The sequence below is a fragment of the Mastigoproctus giganteus genome, chromosome 6, assembly GCF_048544385.1.
Source record: "Mastigoproctus giganteus isolate SK-2022 chromosome 6, ASM4854438v1, whole genome shotgun sequence".
Classification (NCBI taxonomy): Eukaryota; Metazoa; Arthropoda; class Arachnida; order Uropygi; family Thelyphonidae; genus Mastigoproctus; species Mastigoproctus giganteus.
This window is the reverse complement of record NC_143580.1, coordinates 110243021-110269921: the sequence shown is the minus strand read 5'-3', so window position 1 is coordinate 110269921 and position 26901 is coordinate 110243021. Positions and strand designations below refer to the sequence as shown.

The 26901-nt window shown below is 36.4% G+C and overlaps 1 protein-coding gene across 2 annotated transcripts in view; it reads right to left on the bottom strand.

Moving 5' to 3' along the window:
- LOC150084506 (transcription activator GLI3-like) overlaps positions 1-26901 on the bottom strand; it is a 215630-nt gene that overhangs the window by 116063 nt on the left and 72666 nt on the right. For both annotated transcript variants that reach the window (XM_090376100.1, XM_090376102.1), the window contains exon 2: positions 6979-7152. In XM_090376100.1, coding sequence (XP_090232226.1) covers positions 6979-6994 — 16 coding nt within the window. In that variant the 5' untranslated portion in view covers positions 6995-7152. The remainder of the gene's footprint in view (positions 1-6978; positions 7153-26901) is intronic.

Here is a 26901-nt window from a genome sequence, read left to right as displayed (position 1 = left end):
TTATCGAGTGTCGCTTTCTAGTGACTTCGTCCGCTCACTGAATTATGTATTAAGCTGTGAATGTTGATGTCGGTAGATTAAACAGTGCACATATCCACTTTCTATTAGTGAGAGCCAGGACCTGACTATTAGACCTATCTTCGAGAGTTAACGGCGGGACTACCCCTTGTTGTTATTACAAGTGGCCTTAGTTGCTAAGGTGGATTGTCAAGGTCACAACAGACATCGCTGTAGGCTATCTGCTCGCTCTTGCAGATAATGCCGAGCACCAGATGAAAACCTGCCATCGCCATAACACTCTGCACACAGCCTTTACAGCTTACTGAAAACTTTTCAGTCTTGATTATGAAAAGGTAGGCGATAAAAACAAAAATGCTTATATCTTAATTAAGTTAAGAAATAAGCATTTTTAAAAAGCAAACTGGTGTCTCAGTGAGGAGAAACTTATTGCGACAAAACCGAAGTCATAAAAATTTTATTGACCTAATAATTTTCTTTAATTCTAAATATGCTTTTAAATTTTCTTAATACTTATTCGATTGGAACTGCAGTACAGAAATTATTCTCTGTTGATTTGTGCTGAAGGCTAATTACTTTCTGAAAACAGCGTTTCTTTGCTTTTTTTTTACTTATTTAAATCAGTTCGATTACGTAACTCAGCCTTAAAAGGTTTGTATTAAATAGAAAAAGGCGTTATTGATTGTTTTGCTTAACGATATATATATATATATATACTTTTTTTTTCAGAGATCGACGTCAGATAACTTCACCAGTTATTTAAAATTACAATGGATTGAGCTGATAGATGGAAAGGCGACTTACAAAAGGCTCCAGATTGATTAAAATTACAAATAAGATATGCATAAATGTGAGGAGCACCATATTCTTGGCTAGTTTCTGCTCAAGAGTGGCCACAATTATTTATCCATTAATTAATATTCTATGCAAAATTTGTGAAAATTCGAAGCAATTAGGGATTCAATTCCCAATTACTTTGGACATAGATTATCCGAACTAATTAGAGATTAAAAGTTCAGATAACTGATCAATGATAAATATTCAAACTAAAATATTGTTCTGTACGTATCACAATATGTACATGGTTATCAAGAAAAGACGCAACGATTTTGAATGTCCATACTTTTTGATGCGTTGGTGAGTTTTGGTGTTGGTGATGCACCCCAGTTGGAAAATTCTGTAAGAAAGATGGAATACAATAACGAACTTATGTTTTTGATATAAAAAAAAATGTTCTTTCAAACTGGAAGTTTTATTACAGTGCAATTGGATTGAAGAGAACGTTACCGAAAGGGTCCAGAAATATCGACAATTTCCATTACGGTTCTTAATTTCCAGAAAGAATATTTTAATGAAAGAATTATCACTAAATTATATTCTGAACAATATGGGAATGAATAACTTGGCAACGATACTCCAGGTCTGAATCCTTTTGATTGTACGATGTCTATATGAATAATTTGCATACGATTTGAATAATTAAAAGACTACTGTGGACATCTTGGGATCACATATTGAGTTGTTTTTGGTAGAATAATAAATTCTCACATCTTACTTGTTGGCACCCAGCTCACTCAATACTAGTTTCGAATGTCTGTATTTTTTAATGTATTGCAGCAAATAATATAGGCTTTTAAAACGGTTGCGTCTTTTTTTTTTCATGACCCTGTATCTGTTAATACTACCAAAAGAGATTATTGTGTCATCATACAACACAAATTTCATATTTAAAAAATCCCGTTGGATTTCAAAAAAATAATAAAAAAAAAAACCAATAATTCTTTGAAAGTTTTTCAGTGGATTTTCTATTGCATTTTGAAAAAAAGCTCTATTTCTTTTGTTATTTTTGGTTGTTTTTTTTTTCTTATCCCCCTCCCCCTTTTCGCATTAATCAGGCTCTCCTTGATGGGCAAGTCTTAGCTTTCTAAAGCAGAAGTAGTTGCACGCTTTCTTACGTTCTAACTATTCAGCCAGACTTCAAATGTTTGGAAAGCTTTAACATATGATTGAATTTATTCTTCTCTTCTTTTTTCAGATTTCTCATTTTGCACTGCCAAAACAATATTTTTATTGGAAAAAAGCTGATAAACAGGGTCATCTTCATCACTTTTTTCGCCATCTGTTTGTATCTCGTTTAAAGTGGCCCAGTATTTTTATGAAAGCACTTTGCGAATGAAAGAACTTTGAGACAATCTCTTCTGTCATCTCTTATTCTTCCTGTGGTCATATTCAATATTGTGCATAAAACTGTTGTGTTCGACTGCATTGCCGCTATGTATGTGCCTTCCTAAAGGTTCCTTTGTTTGAAGATGCTCACTGCAATCGCTTCCTCATCATTTTTAAACAGCAAGCATCGGAAATTCATTTTCCTTTTAATAACCTTAATATCTGTATGTAACTGCCTTCCACACATATGTGAAAGTTTTACTTGTTCACACCTGCATCTCCAGGCAGTGCCCAATTAAGAAAGCTTGGCGTCAATGGGAAAAGGTGTAAAATACTAATCCTGAAAATGTGACACATATCAAATATTCAGAACCCACAGAACTGAAACCAGTTACTGACTTCATTAAGAGTGACTGTCCAACATGTCTAATAAAGTTTTCGACACTATAAGAGTGACTGATGACAGACACGCATATTTGGAAAGTGGTGGATTATACTGATATTCGCTAAAGTATTTGTTGAAAAGGGATGGGGTTTGTTGTTTCGTGATGAGATTCATTTTTGAACTATTTACAATTACGTTTATTGCGTACCTTATTTACTGGTTTTATTCATTCCATCGATTAAAGTATGTGCAGAGCAATAGCGGAAGGCTGTTTAACCCTCTCTCTAGTGTTCCTTTCATCCCATCCATCTCTCTTAATTCATCTGAGTTTCAGATTTTGCCATTTCATCAACTCCTCTTAAATACCACTATTTAAAGATTAGCATATTTTTTGGACATTGATGCCAAACAGTTGTATGGAAACCGGATGTCTTTAAGCTTGCAAAAGTCATCACACTCGGGCACTGTTTATCTGACAGTTTGGTGGACAGATAGAAACAGTACATTAAAGTTCATTTGTCACCACACATTGGCATCTTCCAAGAAGGAAAGTGTCATTTCGCAATACATGTATATTCTTCTGAGCAAATAATCCTTGTCATGAACATCATACAGGGAGAAATAGCTTTGTTGATTGCAATCATATCTGTCGCCTACATTCATTCATCTTCGTACTGGTTTGTATGTGGATCAGTTTCATTAATTACAGCTGTCAGCATCTTATCCTGAACACCTGGGTGGGATCGTGATTTCTGAAACAGATCATGGCATTGGCGACAAGTGACTTTAATAAAATCGCCAGTTGTTTTAAGTGTAGAGAGTTCCTGTCCCATAAATGAAGTTGACAAGTTCATGTTACTTCACTCATCAGCACCTGTTTTTATTGCAGAACTGCTATTAATGCTCAATTTACAGTTTAATCAGTTTTCCTTATCAATAAAGTAAACTTTGGTTTGCTAACTAATGCCAGTAATGCACCCTACAATAAACATTCCCATAATTTAATTTTCATCCGTAATTTGGGGCTGCTCTCTTTTGTTATCAACTCCATTATTACTGTTTTGAAGTTCCAAAGAAAATCTGTTTGCAAAAGGAGGCTCCATGGTTAAAAATGGTCGAAAAGTAGCACGAGCTTAAAGAAAGAAAGAAACTATTTCCAGTCCAGTAGACAGTATTTATAACGCCCAGTTCCATTTAATTCTATAAGGTTAAGGCTGTTTCATATATTTTTTATGTTATTTATTTTATACAATGAAAATTCGGCAAAGTTCAATAATGTGAATCTTATGGAAGAGGAGAAATAGAAGTCTATAGTGCGGAAGAATGTCGTTAAGGACTATTGAATGATATTCTTTTTGAAAAGTAGCATTCTTTGTCAAGAGTCATTATTTTATTGGTAGTACGATCAGTTTGCAGGCTATTAACTAACACTTGGCATATTCACAGTAATATGTTATGATTTCTGAAACAAAGTTTTCTTCTAAAGAAAACTTTCCATCCCTAACAAAAGGATAGGCTACTTTACTAGTAAACGGCCTCCGTAGCCAAGTGGGCAGGAGCGGGAGTGCAGTAGCACACGCTCTTTGAGTAGACCGGGGTTCAAGCCCCTGACTGCTAAATACGGTCGATCTGCCAACCCGCACTGGACCAGCGTGGCAGATTATGGTCCATTTCCCTCGGCATGAATTGTTGAGGAGGCTTCCATCCTGCAGTGGGTTGATAATGGCTGCACTTTACTTTTTTTTACTTTACTAGTAAAAATAAATATCAACTATTTTAGGGTGAAGTCCCCCTTATTTTGATTATGAGATGGCGTCCAAATATGGGCATTTGCAGAAGAAATAAGCTGCACTCTACTTTCATTATACGTACGCACTTGGCCTACTAGGTGAGAGACTTTGTGCAGTTGGCACAATCTCTTAATTGAAGTTTGTGATGCTTTCCATATTTAGTAGTACTGTTTTTAAGAATGTAATTTTATTAACCGCACATAAAAAGTCAAACATGTTGACGATCCAATGTTATATTTTGCCATTAATACACTCCTGCTTACACCTCGTTCTATTTTCTTTATTATATCAAGTTTAGTCTAAGCGTGTAGCACAGTGGTATCGTCACTGTCCTCCCCAAATATTAAATATAAACATAACAAATTAAACCTACATACAACCACGGAACCGCACGATTTTGTTTGTATTACAGGTAGGAAATAAGAAGTCCAATTCCTCCAAAATATATTAGGTATTTTATTTAACTCGTGGTTTAACTTCACTATAGAGTTCTAAATCTTCTGTTTCTCAACATTATATTAATGTATACATTCCTTAACTTAACGTTAGTTGTAGTTCTTAATTAGTTATTTTATTATTATATATATTAATATATGTAGTAAAAATTTCGGCGTATGGCCAGAAACCACATAACGTCCTTTCCCAATTATATTATAAGAAACAAAGGTGGTTTTGGTTGGCGGGGGAAATGGAATATAATATTCGGGCAGCTGTGATATTCGAATTATGATATCCATAGCACATGGAAACGAAGGAAATGAGAGAAAAAAACTTTAGAAAAAATTAGAAGACTGTGAAACACAGGCACCTCTGCAGCAAATCCTCAGTAAGCACCAGGTGATTACTATTTGCTGTCATTATCGTGTTGTTTCTTCTTCAGCAGGGCAAAAGATGCTGCCCACTAAAAAGTAGGTCATGCAATAATAGCATTCTCCCCTCGACCTGCTTTTTATAGTTTTACATACAGGACTTGCAGCAGCAGCACCACCATTCTGCTTATTTACTATCAATCAGAAACACTTCATTGAGACGTCCGGAAAATTCATTTCTGTATTAAGAATAGGCTTCCAATGCCCAAGCAACTAAATAGCGTATCTCCAATCTTTTATTGACCTTCTATGGTTCAACTAGAGTTGTTGAAAGCTACCGATAATTGCAGACAATCGGTGCTTTTCGTCCCGATTTCAATTTTTCGTACACCAGGATGATATATCCTTCATTGCTCGCAAACTGCTCATGAATACCTCACCCTCCAATTCATTCAACTTCTTTCAGTTTTTATTATTATTATAATTTTTTTTTTTTTTTTAGGTTTATATTCCTTTAACAGACAGGAAGAATAAAAGCTACTTGTATATATTAAAAACGAAAATGGACATTAAACAAAATGAGGATTTATAGTAATTTGTAGCCATCATACATTCCAATTAAACTTGGAGAAAGCTATTAGAGATTTTTTTTTTTTTTTAATAAGGCGAGAATAAGATCGAGCTTGTTTCATCCCATAAGTACAACTTTTGGAGTTCCAGGCTCGATTATACCTATCCTGTATAACCCAGAAAACTTAGAGAGAACGCTTTCGTCAAGCGTCCTCCAAATTTAAGGAGGAATATCGCGCTATTTATTTCTGAATTAAATGCACTGCTATGCTGATGTCCAAAGACAAATGGTAACATCGTCTATGATTTTTTTGGCTCCAAGTGCCTTCATAGCTAGATTAATTTCGATTGCTGTTCCTCTATAACGCATGGAAGATGTGGTATAGAGGAATTCATTAAATGAATTCTAGGCTACAGAATTCATTTAAGAGACCGCTTTTCCTCAGGTGATATTTTAAAATATTTTGGACTATATCACCTTTACAGTCCAAAATATATACGCATTTAGTAGTCATAGTTTCTGTAATCAGAGTGATGTCCCATGATATTTGGTAATTGTAAAAGAATAAGAGAAGTTTACCTCAATTCGGTACGTAGAACACTTCCGTATGGTATTCTCCAGAAATTAAAACGAAATTTGAGCATTATTGCTCTGGTTCATACTATCAAAAAAGATATTTGGTAATATAATGTAATCAGCTGGAGCCCATTGTCGGTAGATTTAAAGCTGCCCTGTAGCCGAATAATCAAAAACGATGGTGCAGCATTTCACATGTTTGGGTTGACCGTGGTTCCAGCCCGTATGGCCTCCATTAGCAGTCTTGCGGGATAGAACCACAGTTCGTATTCTGTCTATTTTGTAAAGTGTCCGTCCCAGAGTATAATCAGAAAATTTATTCGTTGTTCCTTATTTCGATTTCCACATTTCATTATGAGATGACGATTCGCTGATTTACTAAAACAACCTTTCATCAGTTGATTTTCTTGTACAATCAAAATTCGCTATCAGATTTATCATGTTGGATACTGAATGGCAAAAGAGTTAATTTAAGATTTTATAAATGGCACTTATGACGTAATATCACATGAATTTGTGAAGCATTGCTCACAAACAGTTTTCGTTGTTAAGTTAAACAACTCTCTCTCTCTCTCTCTCTCTCATCCAAAATAGATAAAATCAAAGAAAATGAAAAATAAATAAAGTTATCTGGATTCTAATGAAATGAACCTGCTCACATACCGAAGTTGGGGTCCATCAGTCGTAAGGGTGCACCATGAGGTGGTGGAGGCTGAGCTGCATTTCCTTGGAATCAGAGCCGCTCCAAAAATCCGACTTTAGAGGCGTTGAGGTCATGGACGAGATTATACTTAGCAGTGCCTTACACACAAACGGGTAGCGATTGTCGGTGTGACTCTGAAATTGGAAAAAAAAAAAAAGTAACCGTTATGAGTATAATACAACCCAAGCAGTAAATGTATATATAACTTAAGCTGTGCTGATATCGTTTTAAGATAGCGCAACCAGTTTTATCTAAAGCTGATCTTTTAATCTGATTTACACATCCTCTAATGAGTGGCAGGTATCGCATGCAAATATTTTTGGAATTAAATACAGTATATTAAGAATTATTGGAGTCTGAAGGGAGGAATATTAATTTCCACATTATTTCATAAATCCTTTCCTTGACCGCTAATTGGAAAATACTGTTTTTCATACCATTATCATTATTACTATAACTGTTGATTTATCAGTTCATCTGGCACACTCAGAGGCAACCCTCCACACCCCCCAGAAAACTTCTTGTGACGTTTATAACAGAAGAATAATATTATTCTTCTGTTATACTTAGGAAAAACTGATACAGTTCATTTAAATACTTACCATATCGAAACAACAAAATGATTTTAAAAAGAATGAAATGCCAAAGTTATTTATACTTAAATCTGTACTAGTCCTCGATAATTATTATACATGGAATAATTAAGTTTATCAGTACATACAAAGTCATCAAGGAAAAAAGCAACAGTTTTTCAATGCCTGCTTTTCGATTGTTGCGCTGGAATTGGTGTGTTTTGTGGCATTTGATTCATATGATATGATAATTTATTACTAAAGCAAAAATATTTTCAATACATAATCCCTGTGCATCCAAGACTACTCCAGAAGTCCACTGAACTTTATAACTATAACAAGTGCTTCTTCAGAGATATCCTCCACAGCAACTGATTTCATTTTTCAGTTCTTGAATAGCATCTGGATGACTTTTAGACGTTATTCTGTTAAGAAATCATTTTGAAAATATAGAAAATCCTTAAAGTTCGTACGCATTTAAATTCAATCACTTCTTGCAATATTTTCAAGCATCCTCAAGGATTTATTTCTGCCAACAAGGCAATTCTAATTGTTAATCACAGAACGCTTCTGTGATATATAAAAAAAACCAAAAACCTCACAATCGATTCTTTTCCAACAAGAATATCTAAAATACCCAGCACGATCGCACAAATCAGAGGAGTTAACTAATCATTTTCAAAATGATTAACGGTATTTAGCAGAACATTCAATCACAATCGCGCGTGTACTACTTGAACTCTCGCGATGATGACTCGGCTGCGTAATGCCCGACATACGCATCGTAGATGCAAATTCTCATGCCATACAAAGATACTCGAGCATAAATGTTATTGCATCACTGCAGTGATGCAATAACATTTATAAACGACTAAAGATCGATCAAATAAACGTGCTGCGTTCTTTAAAATAAACTTCAACAACATTTAAAGATTTAATATTATAAAAAAAAATATTTGTGCAGTACGAGTAATTCAATTAAAGCTACTTATTAAGTTCGATTTAGCAATTACGATTTCTCATGTTTGAGCCATCTGAGATTTTCTGGGCCTTTTCAGTAGACCCTGGCACTGCGCCTATTCTGGACAAGGGATAATCCGATGTGTGTAGAGGAACACATTAGATAATTAAAATCATATCAAATGAAAATACCGAAAGTTTATTATAATGAATGGAAGTTTGTGTTACCGCTTTTAAATTAATTCTGTTCAAGGACAGAATTCTAATCATAAACAAATTAAAATAAATCGAAAGTAGCTACTTTTAAAAATTTAGAAAACACTGACAATTCAGTTTATTTATTCAAAAATTAATTATGGCTTTTCAATAATAAAAATTTCACCTGTTTTGCACAGCGACAAAAGCAGTGAGAATGGACAATATTAAGCAGATTTATGCTGCAACAATCTCCTTTGACTGACACACAGTACGTGTTATGGCACTTGCGTGATTAAAATACATAGCCTTCGGTGGTACTGAGCTACGATACACGGCTGAGGACAACTAGTGTAATAATAATACAATGATATAAGATAATAACAGAAATTAGAATGACATAATAACTCTCTTCAGTGAGGGCGCACACCTTAACAACAGCTTCCTAATATTTCAATAATCAATAATCCAGAAGAATGGAACAAGGACTACGTGGGATTACGGTTTGGTATCACGTGCTTTGTACCGGGTAGCATCTGTCGATTGATGTCTCTATCATAATCACGCACCGACCATTACAGCATCTTTCATTTCCTTATAGTCTTCTAATCTGTTTTTCTTTGGCGGTCAGATAACAGACTGACATAAACAGAAGCAAAGTTTATTTTGGTGGTTTGTCTCTCTGGGATACGGTGGCAAAAAAGGCAACGATAAACACCATTTCATTTTCTTTATTCGGTTATATGCTGACGTATCTTGGAAACATCCACGAGCTAGAGATTTCCCTAAAAATGAAACAAGCTAAAATTTAAAGCTCTTCATTAATGATATTTTCAAAACTTTCTTTATGCAAAGATAAGTTGCATTTTTAACCACGTTGCTAGATTCATAGAACCGCACGTGTTCTCGAGTTGTTTACAAAATGAAAATTCTCCGCAGAATTTCCGGGTGCGTTATTGTACATTTTACTTTTTTCTTTCAATTTAAAAGACATTTCGGAGAATGCGCAAGGGCAGAGGATTAATTACAACCAACTCCCTTAAAGCCATCTATTTGATATAATTTGATCTTTTCGATATTCAGCAACAGACAATGAGTTCCTGCGCCCACACCCAAACAACAGCAACAAGAAACAAAAGGACCAGCAATTACGAAGCAGGAAGACAACTCTCAACTATTCATGCGATCCTCACATAAGTCTGACAAAGCTGAACTTTGCCCTTTTAGCCATTCTCATAAAAGAGAAGGCTAAGTCCCACATGTGTGCTAGTTACCATAACATTTTCCTTAGCCAACTGCTTTTATTGAGCCGTAAAGAACACGCGAGCGAAACGGATGAAGGAGGCGCGCGCGTACACACACACACACACACACACTCAACTGACTAAACTCCTTGTCCGTCAAGATCACAATAGGTGCGTGAACTCCGTGAACTTAGGTTGTCGACACCCTATCTCGACTTTCCCGTCTTTCCCCGAATCTCGGAGTCTCAGAATATCGTTAACCCTTCAAGGCTCTTCATCGAAACGCACAACTCGAAACGTAAAAGAAGAATTTTCAAGGCAGGTGGGGAATACGGATTAGTTTTAGTGACGTTATCTCCTGCCAGGAGTCGCCATAACTCAAACTGAGACGCAGCGTGAATTGGGTAGACTTCTAAGAATACACCTTTTCTTTCTTAACTGAATAAAAGGGATTAGCTTGTACTAAAATTTCAACTGCGTTGTTGAAACTACAGAGAAAAATTAAACTGCCTTGTAAAATTCGCAAATGACTCCAACAACAAGAAACGTGGCCGAAAACGAAGCCTTATAGATATCAAAGAGTAGCAGAAGCTTGAAAATTAAAATATCTTTTTCAAAACACATATTTGGAAGCTGGTATGAATTAATTATTTTTAATGCTCTTTTAAGATATTTGGTATGAAAATGTGTTGGTGCTTTTTAACCAATTTGTTCAGTGGAAAGAACTGCTGCATTCTTTTTCATTTTTATTTATTTTTTATTTTTTTTATTTGTTAGGTTCTATTTTCCAAAGATATTCACTCACGAAAGAAATAGAAAACTAACTTTAAAAAATTAACTAGCGGGTTCGCCAATAGAGTACACCACAAACAGTTTAGGCATACCTCAGCGCACTTAGGTTTTTTGTTTTATTTTTTAAGACATAAAAGTCTAACTTTACACACAATAACACGTCTACACGAACTGAGCAGCGATGTTATTATACGCGCAGAAGAAGAAACTGTATTTTATGACTACAGAGAAGTAAAAAAAAAAAACGAATCCAAAAGAAAGAAAGAAATCCAACCATGACCGATTCTATAGCAGAAAGGAGACCTTTTCCATCATATTAACCACTCTAAAATAAAAGATTTCGGAGACCAACTTAGACGACCGCCGTAGCCGATGTGGTCAGGCGCGCGGGTGCATAAGTACACGTGCCTTGAGTGACCGGGGTTCAAGCCCTTGACTGCTATATACAGTGCTGTTTCTTGTATTCTGTCTATCTTGTGAAGTCCTCTGATCGTTTGGTCGTCCCGGAGTATAAACAGAAAATTTATTTATTTAAAATTTTACCACAACAAAAAAAAAGCACGACCCCACACCAGTGGGGTCGTGCACGATGGAGGCCATTGCGAAAATGGGGTGCATTGTTCTTCCTCACCGTAGCTCAGATCTTGAACCTTCCGAGTATCACCACTCTTCGGCCCGTTGATGGATGCACTCCGTGGAACCCGTTTTGCGAACGACGACCAGCTCAAGCACAGTGTTCGTGAAGCCCTCCAGAGCAAGAGTAATGACTTCTACAGGATTGGAATACAGGGTCTGAGTCAGAGATGGCGGGGAAATGCATTGAAATTGATGGTGACTTTTGTGGAAAAATAACAGCGTGTTTATTACTGATTGAGGATTAATTGATGTAACAGTAAAAGGCACAATTGTAGGAATTATATTTTCTGAGGAAAAATATAGGAGACATTACTTTCGTACCACTCCTCGTAATACTGGAAAAGAAAATGCAAAGAAGAGAGCTCATACAGCATCAGTCTGGAAACAGAAAAAAAAAAACACATAATAAAAAAATAACCCTAAGAGTATGCCATTTTCCTAATCCTTCTAAAAACTTGACCAATTCTTTAAATTTATTCAAAATATCCACTTCCACAACAACAGGTGGAAGTTTATTTTAACTACCAATCACTCTCTGGCGAAGGTAAATTTGTGAACATCAATTACGCAACTTTCCTTTTTCCAATTTAAATTTATGTGCCTTTAGCGTGTGTTGTGCGAGAAACGGCAAAAATTCTATCAGAGTATCGTTTACTTAACCTTTTTAAACCCTTACCATTGCCATTATGGCACCGCTCTGATGCCTAATTTCTGGAGGCTAGATTTTACTGGATTCCAATCTTTCTTAGTAAGAACATCTTTTTGTTCCTCCACCCTGCACCCTTCCCAACAGACCTATGTCCTTCCTGAAATGAGGTTACAAACCCGTTTACCCTATTCAAGATGTGTCTTAGCTATTAAGGTAAAGTCATGAGGGTGGCATCAGTGACGGCTCTTAAGATTCAATAGTTTTCCATTACAGAATATTCGGATGGAGTAGGTTTGATTCCTATGAAACATAATGACACCAACATGGACCTACATTTTATAGGAAGACACACTTGATAGCTCCAAAAGATTAAGAAATTATTCGGTAGTTGTTTGCCTCACATGCTTGGTACAGTGTCAACAGACGTAATTCTGCACGTTGCCAGACAGTTGAGAAAGTGCTTTGGTTGTTATTTGTGCTTCATGGAACCGCATAATTTTTTGGTGCCAGGATAATGATCATAAAGCATAGACATTTGACAAAAACTGTCTCTTTCATTTTGAAGGCGTTACCTCTGTTTTTCCTATGGTTTCATTGCAATAATTCCATCTTGATTATCAGTTGCAATGGTCCCATTTTCCAGTATGAGAAGGCTTTCAGCAGACTCTCCAATAAATTTATGAGTTGTTAGATGCACTCGTACGTTTGTCATTAGACTGAGTTTCTGAATGTTCTTTATTTTGTATTTATCTATCTATCTATCTATATATATATTTTTATTTTTTTTAATCGCGATGCAGTGATATGAGATGTCACTGCATCGCGATTATAAATTACGTGTATTCTGTGGTTATTATTATTATCAGTTTATTCAACAAACACCCCTGTACAGAGATTATCTAGGAGGATGGCTCATACATACATACATACAACTAAACTTATTAGTGTAACATAGGATAAAATATCAGCAAATACATAAGATAAATAAATATAAAGGAAAAAAATACATAGATACAGAAATCATACATTCATAGAAAAATTACAAAACATTATACATACATAGAAAAATGGCATCGTCATTTACACTGAATTGATCCTCATTGTCATTCTCTGAACAAAAGGAATACCCTCAGTCCTATAACAGTCTTTTAGAAATACAATACATCGTTCATTTAAGATTTTTATGAGTTCGAGGGCACTTGAAGTCTTTCTTGAATTACATTCTTCAGCATATTTGTACTTTCGTATATAGATCCACTGCAATGAGCTTCCTGTAAGTTTTCTCATGGCAGTACCTGTCCGGGTCTATTTTGAGGTCTCTAAACAGCTCCATCTGTTTTCCATCGGTTGTTTATCTGTTTTACTGGATGAAATCATGCTTTCCTCGTGCAAGACTAATTATTTCGGCCAATGTTTAAAAAGTCTATGAAAATGCCCCTTGACTTGATGGACGCCGACCTGGTAAAGAAATATGTTGTCCGATGTGTCTATCCTATACCTCTCTAAGCCGCAACCATTTGGTCCTCTGCTCCCACAACACACTTCAACAAGTTCCTCAGCCTGGAATACTGGCTCCTGAAATGGCTCAACTGGCGGACTGGCAATCAATACACCATTTCTAGGGCTCAGTTCTACATAAATCTGGAAGCCACCCCATGGAAACAACAGATTGTGGCAGCAAACCTTCTTACACTTGCCAGACTAATCACAAGACGACTCGACACCCCTGACATCACTGATTTAATAAAAACTCCACGCATTGCCGGAAGGAATCAAATGGACCCAAGGCTCCCACTCACAATCAGCTTGAACAACCTGAAAGGATTGAGACGCATGTTCCCAGGAAATACGGTAGATTTGATGAACAATCTAGCCATCGACCTGGATAGATTCTGCGAACAGCATTCATACAGACGTCAGAAACTAAAGGACACATATGTAAACATACACTTATGAGACGCAACCAGAAGGAAAATGCCACCACAATGCATCCCGTTAAAGATAGGTGAAGCCATCACTGGTCCTCTCTTACTTAGAATCTACTACTCCAAAGACGCCCGGCTGCACTATTACGTTCAAGATTGAAGAATTGAAGAGATACCACGTGTAACAACCGGTGAAGGACTGCCTCATTTCTTTTTATTTTGTATATTTCCCTCATGCTTATGTAATCTATAGCAATTTTGAGAAAATAATATCCTTTAATTCTTTTAATTATGTAAAATAATAAACACTAAGTTCTGTACCTGTCGGGTTAAGCATACATGGGCCCCATGTAACCGCCAGGCACATGTCCCTGTCTTAACCTCTGTGTGTAATATCACCCCCCTAGCTTCTAGCTGTCCAGGGGGTGGCCCTTTGGCAGAGCAATAAACAGATTTAATAATAATAATAATAATAATAATAATTCGAACTGAGGCCTTTTCTGTACTATGCTGAAAGCCACTGAGCCATTATGATCACTGTGTTAACAGCGAAAGTTATATATACAGTCAATGATCACCAAATTCTGACCACCTCATCCGTAATGAACTATGCCCCACAGCTCGCACTATAAAAAGCCGAACAGCTTCGTACGCTAGAACAGTGGTAATTTGCATCAGGTCGTGCAAGTCAAAGTGATAAAGTAGCGGTTGAGGATATAGTATCACGGAATTTTTCAAAAGGGCATGACTGTGGGAGCTCGTGCGAATGGTGTTTCCATATCCTTTACAGTTCTGTCGGCGGGAAGTGGTTTGACACGTTCCACACCATTCTTTGTACACCTTAACCACTGTAGGCCGTGAGAAACCGACAAGATGTGCCGTGCCGTGCCGTTGGACGGTCAAACCACCTCTCGCCGACAGAACTTTACAGTTCTGTCTCAAGGTGGATGTTCGTGGTGAGCGAAGGGTGCAGTGCGTTCTACGGGCTCAACGGCAGGTAACTGTGTGACGGTTAACAACGAAATACAATATGGGGAATGCAACACAATATCCCGAATGACTATGTGCGCCGTGCACTTAGATGTAGGGGATTGCACAACAGTCGACCCAAGGATCCTCACCTCACCACTGATCATTATCGACGGCGAATGCTGTGATATTAACAACGCGCTGGTTGTACACTGGAGGACCGGAAACGAGCGTGCTGGTCGGATGAGTCCAAATACCTGGTGTAACACGCCGGCGGACGCTTTCATGTGTGGCGTACACGGGTTCATGGACTCTTTGTGCATTGTGCCCACTATCCAGGCAAGTGGCAGTGGTTGCTTAATATGGGGTGCACTTTGCTGGCCATAACTTGTACCCTTGGTAAGTAAGAACCAAAGTTTCATTGGCGAGATATACTCTGCCGTGTTCCATCTTTTCCCAGACAGAAACATGATCTCCCAAGACGATGATGTATCGTGTCATTGAGTCCCCACTGTGCACGAATAGTCCGAAGAACACAGTGAAGATATCACCCATCTTGATTGGCCTCGAAATTCTCCTTACCTGTGGGATGTTTTGAAACGGGAAGTGAGGTGTATGGTGACGTATGGGGTTCCGACACCGTGGAAAGCATTTTAGACAGCATGGCTGTAGATCCTTACGATGTCTTCAGACATCTTGTGGAGTCAATCCCTAGGCGAATAGTGGCTGTTATCCTTGCGAACGGTGGCCCAACACGATATTAGGTAAGTGGTCATAATTCAGTGATCACTGAATGTATAAGCCTTCGCTGTTGGCACAGTGATATAGATTGCAAAATAAGATGGAACAGCTTTTTAGAGGTGCTGAAAAATGAGTTTTGTTTCCGTTTACAAAAATGGGTACTTACAGCTAAAAAGAGTCTAGAGGGTGAAAGATCTGTTTCTATTGCACATTATTGTCGGTATTTTTGTTTACCAGCCTTTTACAGAAGAATACTTTAAAAAATAAAAATAATAAATTTCTAATAATACTTGTGGCAACCGTACGGCAAGGGTAAAAAACAAAAATTTTCTGTTTATACTCCTGCACGACAACCAGGTCACTAGAGTTTACAATTAATCGTCAATACAAATATTTATCATATTTAGCAGTCACAGGCTTGAACCCAGGTCCATTCAAGGAACGCGTGCTACGCACTCTCGCTCCTGACCATACGTCCTTGTTAGAGCAGCTATTCATTAAAATCAGTGAAATTAGCTGCTTCTTTCTGTGGCGTCGTGCAGATCAAATACCTAAACAAAGCCAACGGTATGCATAATTTTACACTGAAACAGCTCTCCATTAGGAACGCCTGTTTAGTACTGGTTTGCACTTCTTTTACCATGTCACGACGTATATAGACGCGTCATGTTGTTGAGTTTAATGACACATAGGCTGCTTGGTCCATATTGTGTCTTTCTAATGGTGAATATGAAATATCAGCTTCATTGTAATAACCATATTTTATGATATATTCCTATACGATTTAGGAAAGTAAATAGTTCTTTTTTATTAGGATCATCTCAAAGAATCAGCAATAAATTTATTGATGACTGCGTATAGACGCGTCATACACTGCAAGAGGTGCTTAAAGATGCTAGCCACACTGAATTCAGAGTTGGTGGGTATAGGATCCAGGCTCCGAACGGCCCCTTCATGACGTCCAGCACGTGTTCAACTGGGCTGAAATCGGCCAGTTTAGTGGCCATAGGAGAACGGAAAACTCGCTAAATGCTCCTCGAACCAGTCAACCAAAACTGTAGTCGTTTGGATAGGGAGAACTGTCTTGTCGAAAGACCCCTTGGTAGTCAGGAAGGAGATCACCATAAACTGGTGCGATGGAATTGCCCACAAGTCTATAGTGGGACGTTGATCGATAGGCACCGGGGAGGATAAGGTCATAGTTTCTCATTTAAACATGCCCCAGACCATTACACTAAGCCATAGACAGTTGACAAACACAAATTCAAGAAAAGTGCCAACATTAGAACGAGACCCAGGATTCAATGTTCCTACTTATTGAGAGAGACTATTGAGCAATTATAAGACGTTAACCATTAAAATCCAGTTAATTTTTACTTGAGTAATAGCTTCTTCAATGATGTGTAAAAATGGAAGCAGTGGTAAAGAGTATTCAGCGAATGTGATGTAAGAAGTCTTCCCCTATCACCCTCAATATTATTTCATGCTTAGCCTGGCGCCGTGAATGAAGTTACAATAGGAAGAGGAGGAGGTTCCTGATGCAAAGCTACTTCAGTATATAAATATTAACTGATGAAAATATTAATCAAATTAAATTAAAACGATAGTTCCAGAAAGGATTCTTTAAAATCAATCATTGATAGTTTCAGAAATCAATTCTTGACGATGTTCACACAAATAAAATTTATCAATAATTAAACCATGTTTATCTTGCTTAAAAAACAGAAGTTACTTTTATTTTTATTTCGTTTTATTTTTATTACGCATTTTATTTAATTTTCCCATATTGATCTTTAAATTATCAATTAATATTAATAATAGCAGCGACACTGTAGTAAAGTGCAAGCATGGATTTTCCCATCTCCAATTACTGGGGTGCCATTTAAGCCAATGACTGTTTTATGGAGAGGCCAGGTCATTTTACCTATTCCGACTGAAACAGTAATAACCTCTTCGGTATGTGCCATTGATTGGTTTTCTTCTAGTTGGCCAATTCAAATTAAGGAAAAAAAAAAAAAAAAAAAAAAAACAATACGTGTTTAGTGGTCTTGCTGTTGGCATATTATATTGCTCTTTGAGAAGTATATTATTTCATTCTTATATAGCTGATCAGTCAAATTTCCACAGAATACCGCTTGAATAAAATTATCAAATTTTTGTGAAACTGTACAGACTTAGGTAAACACTAAAAATTAATTACTATTTTTATTTAAGCTTTGAAAACTTTATTGGATAAGGGCGTTTGCATAATGGATCTCCTTTGGGTGAAATTATGGCCTTCTGAAGAGCTAACAGTTTTAGTATGACGTGCCACCTTGTCCTTATCTGACTTCTTTCGCTTGTCATAACTTTATTACCGGCTTTTAGATAAACATGAACGTGACTCTTCGCGTAATTTATCTGTTCGTTAACCCACAATTACATCTTTCTCCAGGTGCATATGTCGTTTGCAGAATATGAATGATTACAGTAATTCCAACCTATCACCTGATACATCACGTTCACTGGGTTGTTATTTTTCCTACGCAAAAAGGTATTTTATCTGGTATTCTTGGTACACGCATATACCACTGCGAGAGAATGCGAAGAGGAGTAAAGCAATATCCATAATGTGCAAGGTTATTTATACGAAATTCATATAACTTTTAAGTAGGAAATTGAGAAGCACAAGAAGAGAACCACATTAGAATGAGACCCAAGGCTCAATATTTCACAAATTGAGATACACTCGGAAGAGGTCACTGAGCCTTTTGCCTTGTTACCTTGGCTGATAATTTTAATCACTGATGTAGACTGGCATAAATGAAAAAAAAGTGGTGAAGGATGTTCAATGTACATATTCAGGCATAAAACTGAAGTAAGAATCACTCATTTCTTTCCCCATCTCAGACAATATTATCTAATATTTTTAAATGTATTATTAACTATTATATTAACGGCTCCCAATTTGTTTTTCGTATTTGCTTCTGTAAAGCGAAAATCACCACCAACTATAAAGATAATTCCGCAAAGATGCTTACTAATTATGGAAATCGAATCAAACTCAATATACAAATCCGAACGTCCCAGCACCTCAACAGAAAGCAATACAAACATTTTCTCGAAGGAAGCCATACTAAAAATCAGTTAGACGAGCGTCACGTGAACTATTTATTCCAAATGAACTGCAGGTTTTGGCCAAAACTTTAAAACTGCACTCAACCGTAGGCCAAAGTTTGGAGACAGCAGATCGTCTACGCCGAGAAAGCATTGCATGCCGAATGCACAGAAGATAGCAATGCTTAACAAAAGAGTCATTTCATACATCAAATAAAGTTAATAAATATAACCCCAATACTTTGAGTTCACAAAATCCTCGAGCAGTAAGACAGCATGCTAAAAGCAGTCCAGAAGTGAACGTGTCAGTCGGATTTCTCTCTTCGTTCCTTCTCGTCTCTGTGAGAAGGTTACTAGACCTCGTTTTCTGCACTGAAGCCATTCAATGCTTCAGTGTGTCAGGATCTCTTATAAGTTTACGCGATTCCTCAGCTTAAAGATCAAAATCCGAGTGTACTGTTTCAGCAAGACAGAGTCCCCTCCACACCTCCACAATGGGGTCATTTCACCCTTGCGCTTCTCAATGAAAAATTTACAGACCGCTGGATACGGAGGAATGCATACGTTTTCTGGCCACCGTGCTTACCCGATATTATCCCGTTTGACTTGTCGTTGTGGGATTATGTTAAGGATATTCATCTTGTACTAGATTTCTCAACTTTGAACAAGAGAGTTACGGACACTATTACAATTGTCACTGTAGTTATGCAGTGAAATGTATGCGTGGCACACATAGAGAGAGATGTAGAATTCCGTCTGGACATTCTATTACACTGATTTATGAGGTCATATATTGACAAAATAAATTTCCTGTTATACTACGGGAAGATCACAAAAGGTGAGAGAAGTTCACAAGATAGAGAGAATACAAGAACCACGGTCACTCAAAGCGCATAAGCATTTGTACCCTCGACTTCACCACTCGGCTAAGAAAATCTTTATTAAGTCAATAATGAAACAATAATATTATCCATTTATTGATTAAATTTACATATTCCTATCCTCACTTGTTCTGTAATTATTAAACCTTGAAATCCGTCATTCTTTTTTGATATCCTGTAATTTGTGTTCCTGTCTTCTTTTCTTATACTTCCTAAACTGTGCTCTCAACTATCTTAAAACATACCGCAATTTTTATTTCACTTAAATTGCCATGAAAATTGTAAGCACAACCATTTGAAAACTATGTTTGGCAACCACATTGATAACCAACTGACAGCCAATCATACTCCTCAACCCATATTGTTATTCCCTAACCAAGTAAAGAATAAATAAAATGTGGAATAAATAAATCTATGTTGAATGAGAAGGATATGAAGGCATTTAAATTGACATAACTTTTTTTATTACAAAAAGTTATTTCGATTTCTGCAGCTAGGTGGTCAACTTCAATTAGGTAATCAGCTTCAGCAATCCTAAATGGAGTTGACCACCTTTAGAACGTACTATTAGGTCAACTCCAATGAGGATGTAGTGGTACAAAATGACTGTGAGACAGACGTTTTCGTGCTCGAATTATTTTTTGAAATACTGCTATCCTAAATATTTTCAACTATAATAATTGATTTATTATAATAATATAACAATCGTTGTTATCTAAAAATATTCTTTACTGAATTAATTTTGCATTTAACTGCCACTTCGTAGTATCATCTACGCCTAATCATATTACTATCTAAGCGCTATTAGCTTCGTGTTATTATAAATACAAGGATACTTGTATTAAATGCTATGTATTTGACAATAAAGTGCATCAGACATTAAAAATATAGTGGCGCTTTTAAACATCAAGAACAGCGCCGTTCTCATTATTTTCTCTTTAATGGGTTTCGAAAATTAAATGCTTCGCAGCAATGCTACGCTAAATTCCGTGACCACCTAGTATACATTAAAGAAAGGGACGAGATGTGTTCCACTAACTAAACATTCAAGCACTATTAATTATTTGTGGCACTTTGCCGGTTTCCCTTTTAATGCCAAAAAGCGCACTGATATTTTCGCAACATAACGATGCCTTGCCCATGTTGACATAGACCTCTGCAACCTTCTACCAGACCTTCTTTTTGTGCTATCCAAAAGAGGGAGCTGTTAGTGTTGTACAACACACATCAAACAATGAACGATGCCACAAGCCCGTTCATGCTACCCCTGAACTTAATGATAGGGACAGAATAGCTTATCCTTAATGATGGTTCAGAAGTTTGCCATCAAACAGACCCACCTTTAAATCTGAAATTATCCAGCCTATTCTCGTCAAACCTCAGGAAATGATTACGGGAACGTAATCATTGGTTGCTGTTCTGTCTACATGATAAAATTTTCAAGAAAGAAGAGTGCGTCCTTGATTCTCCGCCAGCAATGTTTAGCTCACTTTATCAACCACACTGTGCTAAGAATCGGGTTCTGAATAAAGCCTTGTTGAGTATTGAATTTACTTGATATGACGAAGATACGTGTGGTAAATTAAACTCGATAAAAGTAATCAGGATCCCAGATAAATTAAATAAACAGAAATTCTTCCACAATATGAATTTTGAATAGCTGGTCATACTGTCATCTACAAATAAGTTGAACTAAAGATCTAGAACAATTTAAGTTCATATTCTGATAACAAAGATACTGAGTGTTTGTTTTAGCCTATATTAAACATAGCATTTCCTAGGCTTTTGCTATTATTTTTCCATAGTGCTGAATTCATTTTTCCACTTAGAGCTGAAGCACTATCCAGCGTAAAATTTCATTATTCGAATCCGACAGCCTAAATTTCTCTGTTCAGCACTTCAATTTATCCATCTTTGAAGAAGATTATGGCTATTACTTCGATTTTTCCTTTACAACTTACTAATCTATGCAATACACACAAATGCATCAATTTTCTGCTTTCTTTCTCGCTGCGAAAGAGTAATGATCTCTTTAGTTGTAAGATAATTGTTTGAGTTAAGTTAAGCCTATTTTATAATAACAGTTATTACAATTCAAATTATCAATAAATTTATTCTAGGATATTATTTACGTGATGGATACAGTAACGTAAAAGTGCCTGCAAAAAGCTTTTATAAGCGATGGATATTAAAGGATCCTTTACCCGGAACAGCAGCACTAGAGGGGATAAATGTATCAACAATAATATTCTAAATTACAAAATATTAAAAGTTAATGGATTAATTCAAACGTGACAAGGAAGTATTTCGAAGTTATGGCCAAATTTAAAAAGAAGAGCAAAGTTACTACTATATACTATAGAAGCTACTATGGTTTTATACAGTGGACTCAAAAGTAAAAATAAAATTTGTTTATGCTCCGGGACGGCCACATTGGATCAGGAAACCAGTAGCCCACCCTTTACCTATTTGGTTTCTGGTCAATGGAATCGCAATGAGAAACTCTGAAATATACAGCATGGCTATTTAGCATTTTGAATGTCATAAGGTGCCTCTTTCTGCATCCAAAATGAAATATATACAAAGTATCTCTGCATTATTACTCAATATACATTACCTTGATAGGGACATTTCAAACTAATGCAACGTCCTGGAAAAGTTTCATTTGGAAACTATAGAGGTGGTGTCATATGACTAACCACCACCTTGTTGAAAACAAGAATCGTTTCTGTTCATATCACATTATACAGGCATGACGTAGACCTGTAACATTCGGTGGTGTACTTCTCCAGCTACTGTAGATTCAAAGGAAAACGGTCTAAATACCCGACTGAAGTATATATCACTCCCAAAACTCACGCCAAGAAGGATAGGAAGTGTGAAAAATATGTGAATCTGCTTCTTTCCTAACATGCCAGTTAGTTTAAATGATGTGTTATCTATCAGTACCATCTTACCCAGGTTATTTCATTTGCTTCACTCGTGTTGAGAAACAACTTAAATAACTCCGAACGTTTACCAGAAAGTATGCATGCGATTTCAGTTTTACTTTTTTCAATAATATCTGCGAGGAAGTCTTTGCAAATCCCAGCCGCCTCGAAGTTCTCCGTGTCAATGTCTTTGGTGATTTTTAATACTTTGTACTTTTGATCGATTAATCCACAAAGCGCTTAAAATGGAAATGGGCAGGTCACCTATCAAGAAGAACTGGCGATAGATGGACCAAACGAATTTTGGAATGGACACCGCTTGATTCTAAACGCCCAATAAATGTCCTCTTGGGCCAACATATGTTAAAATATGTTATTACCAAAAACTTCAAGAGTTCCTCTTTAAGTAGCCCGATCAAAGGACATATATCAGAAATATCGGCAGGGTCTGCGCTGGATGTCAATTTCTTTCATCATTGCACAAGGAGCTCTTACCTGACAAGCAGCTGAAAGCTGCTTTTTTTGGTGTTGCGAATATTAGGATGTTTCCTCCTAAATTCACATAGGGAAAGCTTTCTAATATTCACCACAAAAAAAAAAAAAAAAAATGTTACATGAGAGCGTGTATTTTTTAAAAATATTTTTAGAAATAAATTATCCCGCATAATACCTTAGTACATCAAATACAATCTTTCGCAATCAGTAATTCTTCTAGAAAAATTGTAAAACGTGCTGATTTTGCTGATGAAAATATGCTTAAGTATGCTAAAATGGAGTGCACAAATGAGAGAAATCTTTGCATTAAAAAGGGATTTGCTAAACTGCTGATGCTGCATGACTGAACAATTATGTTAAATTATAGAATTATGCTTTAGAAGAAATCATAGTAGGGTGGCTGTCAAGACGATTTGCTACTTGATAATCATCTAGACGGGATCAAATTAGGAGCACGTCTGTAATTGTGCTTAATTATTGCGTGTCATGATTTTAGGAAAGGGTTCGATGAAGTGATACTTAATTCTTTCTTTTAGTTACAATATAAAAACTCTGCCAGTTTTAACACCGCATCTGCCTGATGAAGGGTTTGCAAGTAAGCAGGTAAGCAGCTGCTTTTAGCCTGTCAGAATCAAACGACCCAAAAATTAATATACTTTTAGAATACAGGAATAATATTAAGACTGTTCGCCTTCAATGTAGCAAAGTTAATTAGTTAAAAAAAAAAAAAAAAGTAGAGTAAGGGTTCAATTTAGTATGAATAAATCTACTGATGTGGCAGGGTCAAGTTTACGGGTCATCGGTGTACAATGTCTGTAAATTGCCTGTTTTTTTTTTATAGTCGGGTTGCCGGTTTTTTGGGATGAAAACCTAAACCTGCGTTTCTGAGCGAGGGAATTGTGCAGCTCAATCCAACGGTATGGAAAGACAGCGATCGTAACTACTGTGCTACACAAGAAGGACAAGAACTGTTCTATTCAAGAGATTTAAAATTTTGCAGACCACTGAACGTACGTCATCGAAAATTATTAGTGCGATCTGATGAGAAATGAAGAGAAAAAAAATGGGGGAAAAAATTGTTTTTAAATATTTTGGTTGGATGAGTGATGTTTCATTTTTAGTTGACATTTTCTTGTATTTGAATGAGCTTCCCTTTTGCAATAACTAAATTGAAATTGCTCGTGAATGATGGAAGTGAACACATGCAAGTCTGGAAAACCTTGCTGTGAAAAGAAGAATTTCAGTAAGAGAAAAACAACGGAAAAAAAACTAAAATTAGTTTAAGTTCTGATGTCCCTTAATATCATCGAAACACTATGAATATGCTGTTTATTTGAAATGAATTTATAAAATAAACCAGATCAGCTGCAGGTTTGAACTCATTAACCTCTATACCCAAAATTACAATGAAGGAGCAAGTCAGAACACGAAAAAAAAATTGCGAAGTTAAGAACAGCTGCAAAGAAGAAGTTCCTGTCCCCCCCCCCCCCAATCCACTTAAATTTGCGAGCAAACATTTTCAGTGACCAATATCAATCAAAGTGATTGAGCTTACCCAAGAAACGAAGATTGACGCCAGTTTTGAGATTGCCCACTAAACAAGCATCTTGATCTCAGCTCCTAAGTATTGATATATTCAGTTTTGTAAATTAGTAAACCAATTTTGTAAATATATAACTGCCATCCTTTGCAATTATTAGTTGGTATTCCAACCTGAATATGCATTCAACTTATGTGAATAAAACAAAATAACAACCAGAGCCGAGAATGTTATAAAAAAAAAATAATAATAATAAAAACTTTGTTCCATCCATTTTTAAAACTACTAGAAATTAAGTAATCAACCTTTTTTCATCTGGTGTCTGCTTACTGCCAATGTTCTCGTCTTGTTTGTATGAGTCATCTACAGTGCAAAAAAGTGTAAAAGAAAACCTCACGAGCACTCAACTTGTGATTGATGCCCTTGAAACTACAAAAAAAAGAAAAAAAAATGCGAAAAAACCGTGAGTCATGCCTTGACCGAAGGAGTGAACTTGATGGTCACAGTTAAGAATCATTATCATATCGCGTAATTCCAACAATATTTTGTAGTTTCGAACCTACTGTTTTTATGAATGAGATCTTTCATAGTTCTTCGGTAACTTGAAAAATAGGAGGAGGAAAGAACCTGTGTTCAAGATATGATCAAGTCATGCTTTCCACGTTAATGTACGAGTGGTACCTCGATTATGTGTTAATGAGGGGGAGCGTAGCATCGATTAATGAAAAATACAATTTATTTACAGGAAAATTCGAATCATTTATGCAGATATATAATAAGTAGAAAAAAAAATATAGTTTTATTCACAGGAAATGCACAATTGTACAATACATTGTTGAAAACTTTACCTATACATGTAACTTAATTTTAATTTTTTTTAAACAGGTGATAAGAGTCGAAAAGCATAAGGTTTTCTGCCATTTCAATGAAAATGATCGCACGAGGTGTAGGGAGGTCAGGCATTGTGGATCCACGACTTCTAGGAAAAAATAAAATAAATAAAGATGCTATCGAGGCAAGAAAATAAATTAACATAAAGAACACGGCACGGATAATTATAGTCAAATGCACGGTTGATCAAGGGACGGATAATTCAAGGTTACACTGCTAACACACACAAAAAAGACAAAAAAAAACAGCAGTTATTCTGCTCAGTGATACTGCCAGTGGCATAGTACAGCTTTGAAAGTTATGAAAGTACTGTATGTAACTTGACAGAGAAATCGAAAACAATTTCAAATTTTCATAGCGTTGCCCTTCATTATAAAAATACTTTTGGATGGTACATAAAGATACGTAATTGATGATTGGGGAAGGGAGGTTTACTCCAAGTATTGTTAAAGTTTTCTGTTTATACTTCAGGACGATCACAAGGTCAGAGGACTTCACGAGATAAAGAGAGCATACAAGAAACATCACAGTATTTAGTAGTCATGCGGGTTTGAAGAACGTCACTCAAGCGTACTTCTGTACCCTCGGCTTGACCATTCGGATATGACGGTCTTTCAAATAGGAGGGAGCAGTATTATCGAGAACTTCACTGGCGCCCAAAAAGGTATAAATAAACAAATAAATTTTCTGTTTATACTCCGGGACGACCAAACGGTCAGAGGAGTTCATAAGATAGACAGAATGCAAGAAACATCACTGTATTCAGTAGTCACGGGCTTGAACCCCGGTCACTCAAGGCACGTGTACTTATGCACCCGCGTGCCTGACCACTGGGCTACGGCGGCCTTACCCCGGTCACTCAATGGCACGTGTACTTATGCACCCGCGCGCCTGACCACTAGGCTACGGCGGCCTTGATATAAGAGAAATTCAGAACAGACATAATACACACAGAATGATATGGGCTTAAATACTAATACGTTTCATAAATAATAATGAACACAACAAAGCTAACCATTTGACCACAGTTCAGTGCGTTCTTATAAAGCAAGCTTACAATTATTATGACTTTCAGCTGTTTTTTAGCCAGTCCATTTAAACAGAAATAAAATGTTACAGGAAATTCTTATACCCTCCGTCTTAATGAATTGTTAGGAACAGTACATTCTGCATCCTCCTTCCGCCACTAGAAAACTTTCCTGGTGGAGAAATCCTTAAATAAACTTATGTTTTTGTTTTTATTTGATTATTTACAATAAAATAAAGTAAACATTACTGCATTAAACTACTGAATGTAGTCTACATTTTTGTTATCAGTAAACCGTTTAAATAATAGGCGAACTTCAAAAATAACATTTGTCATAATT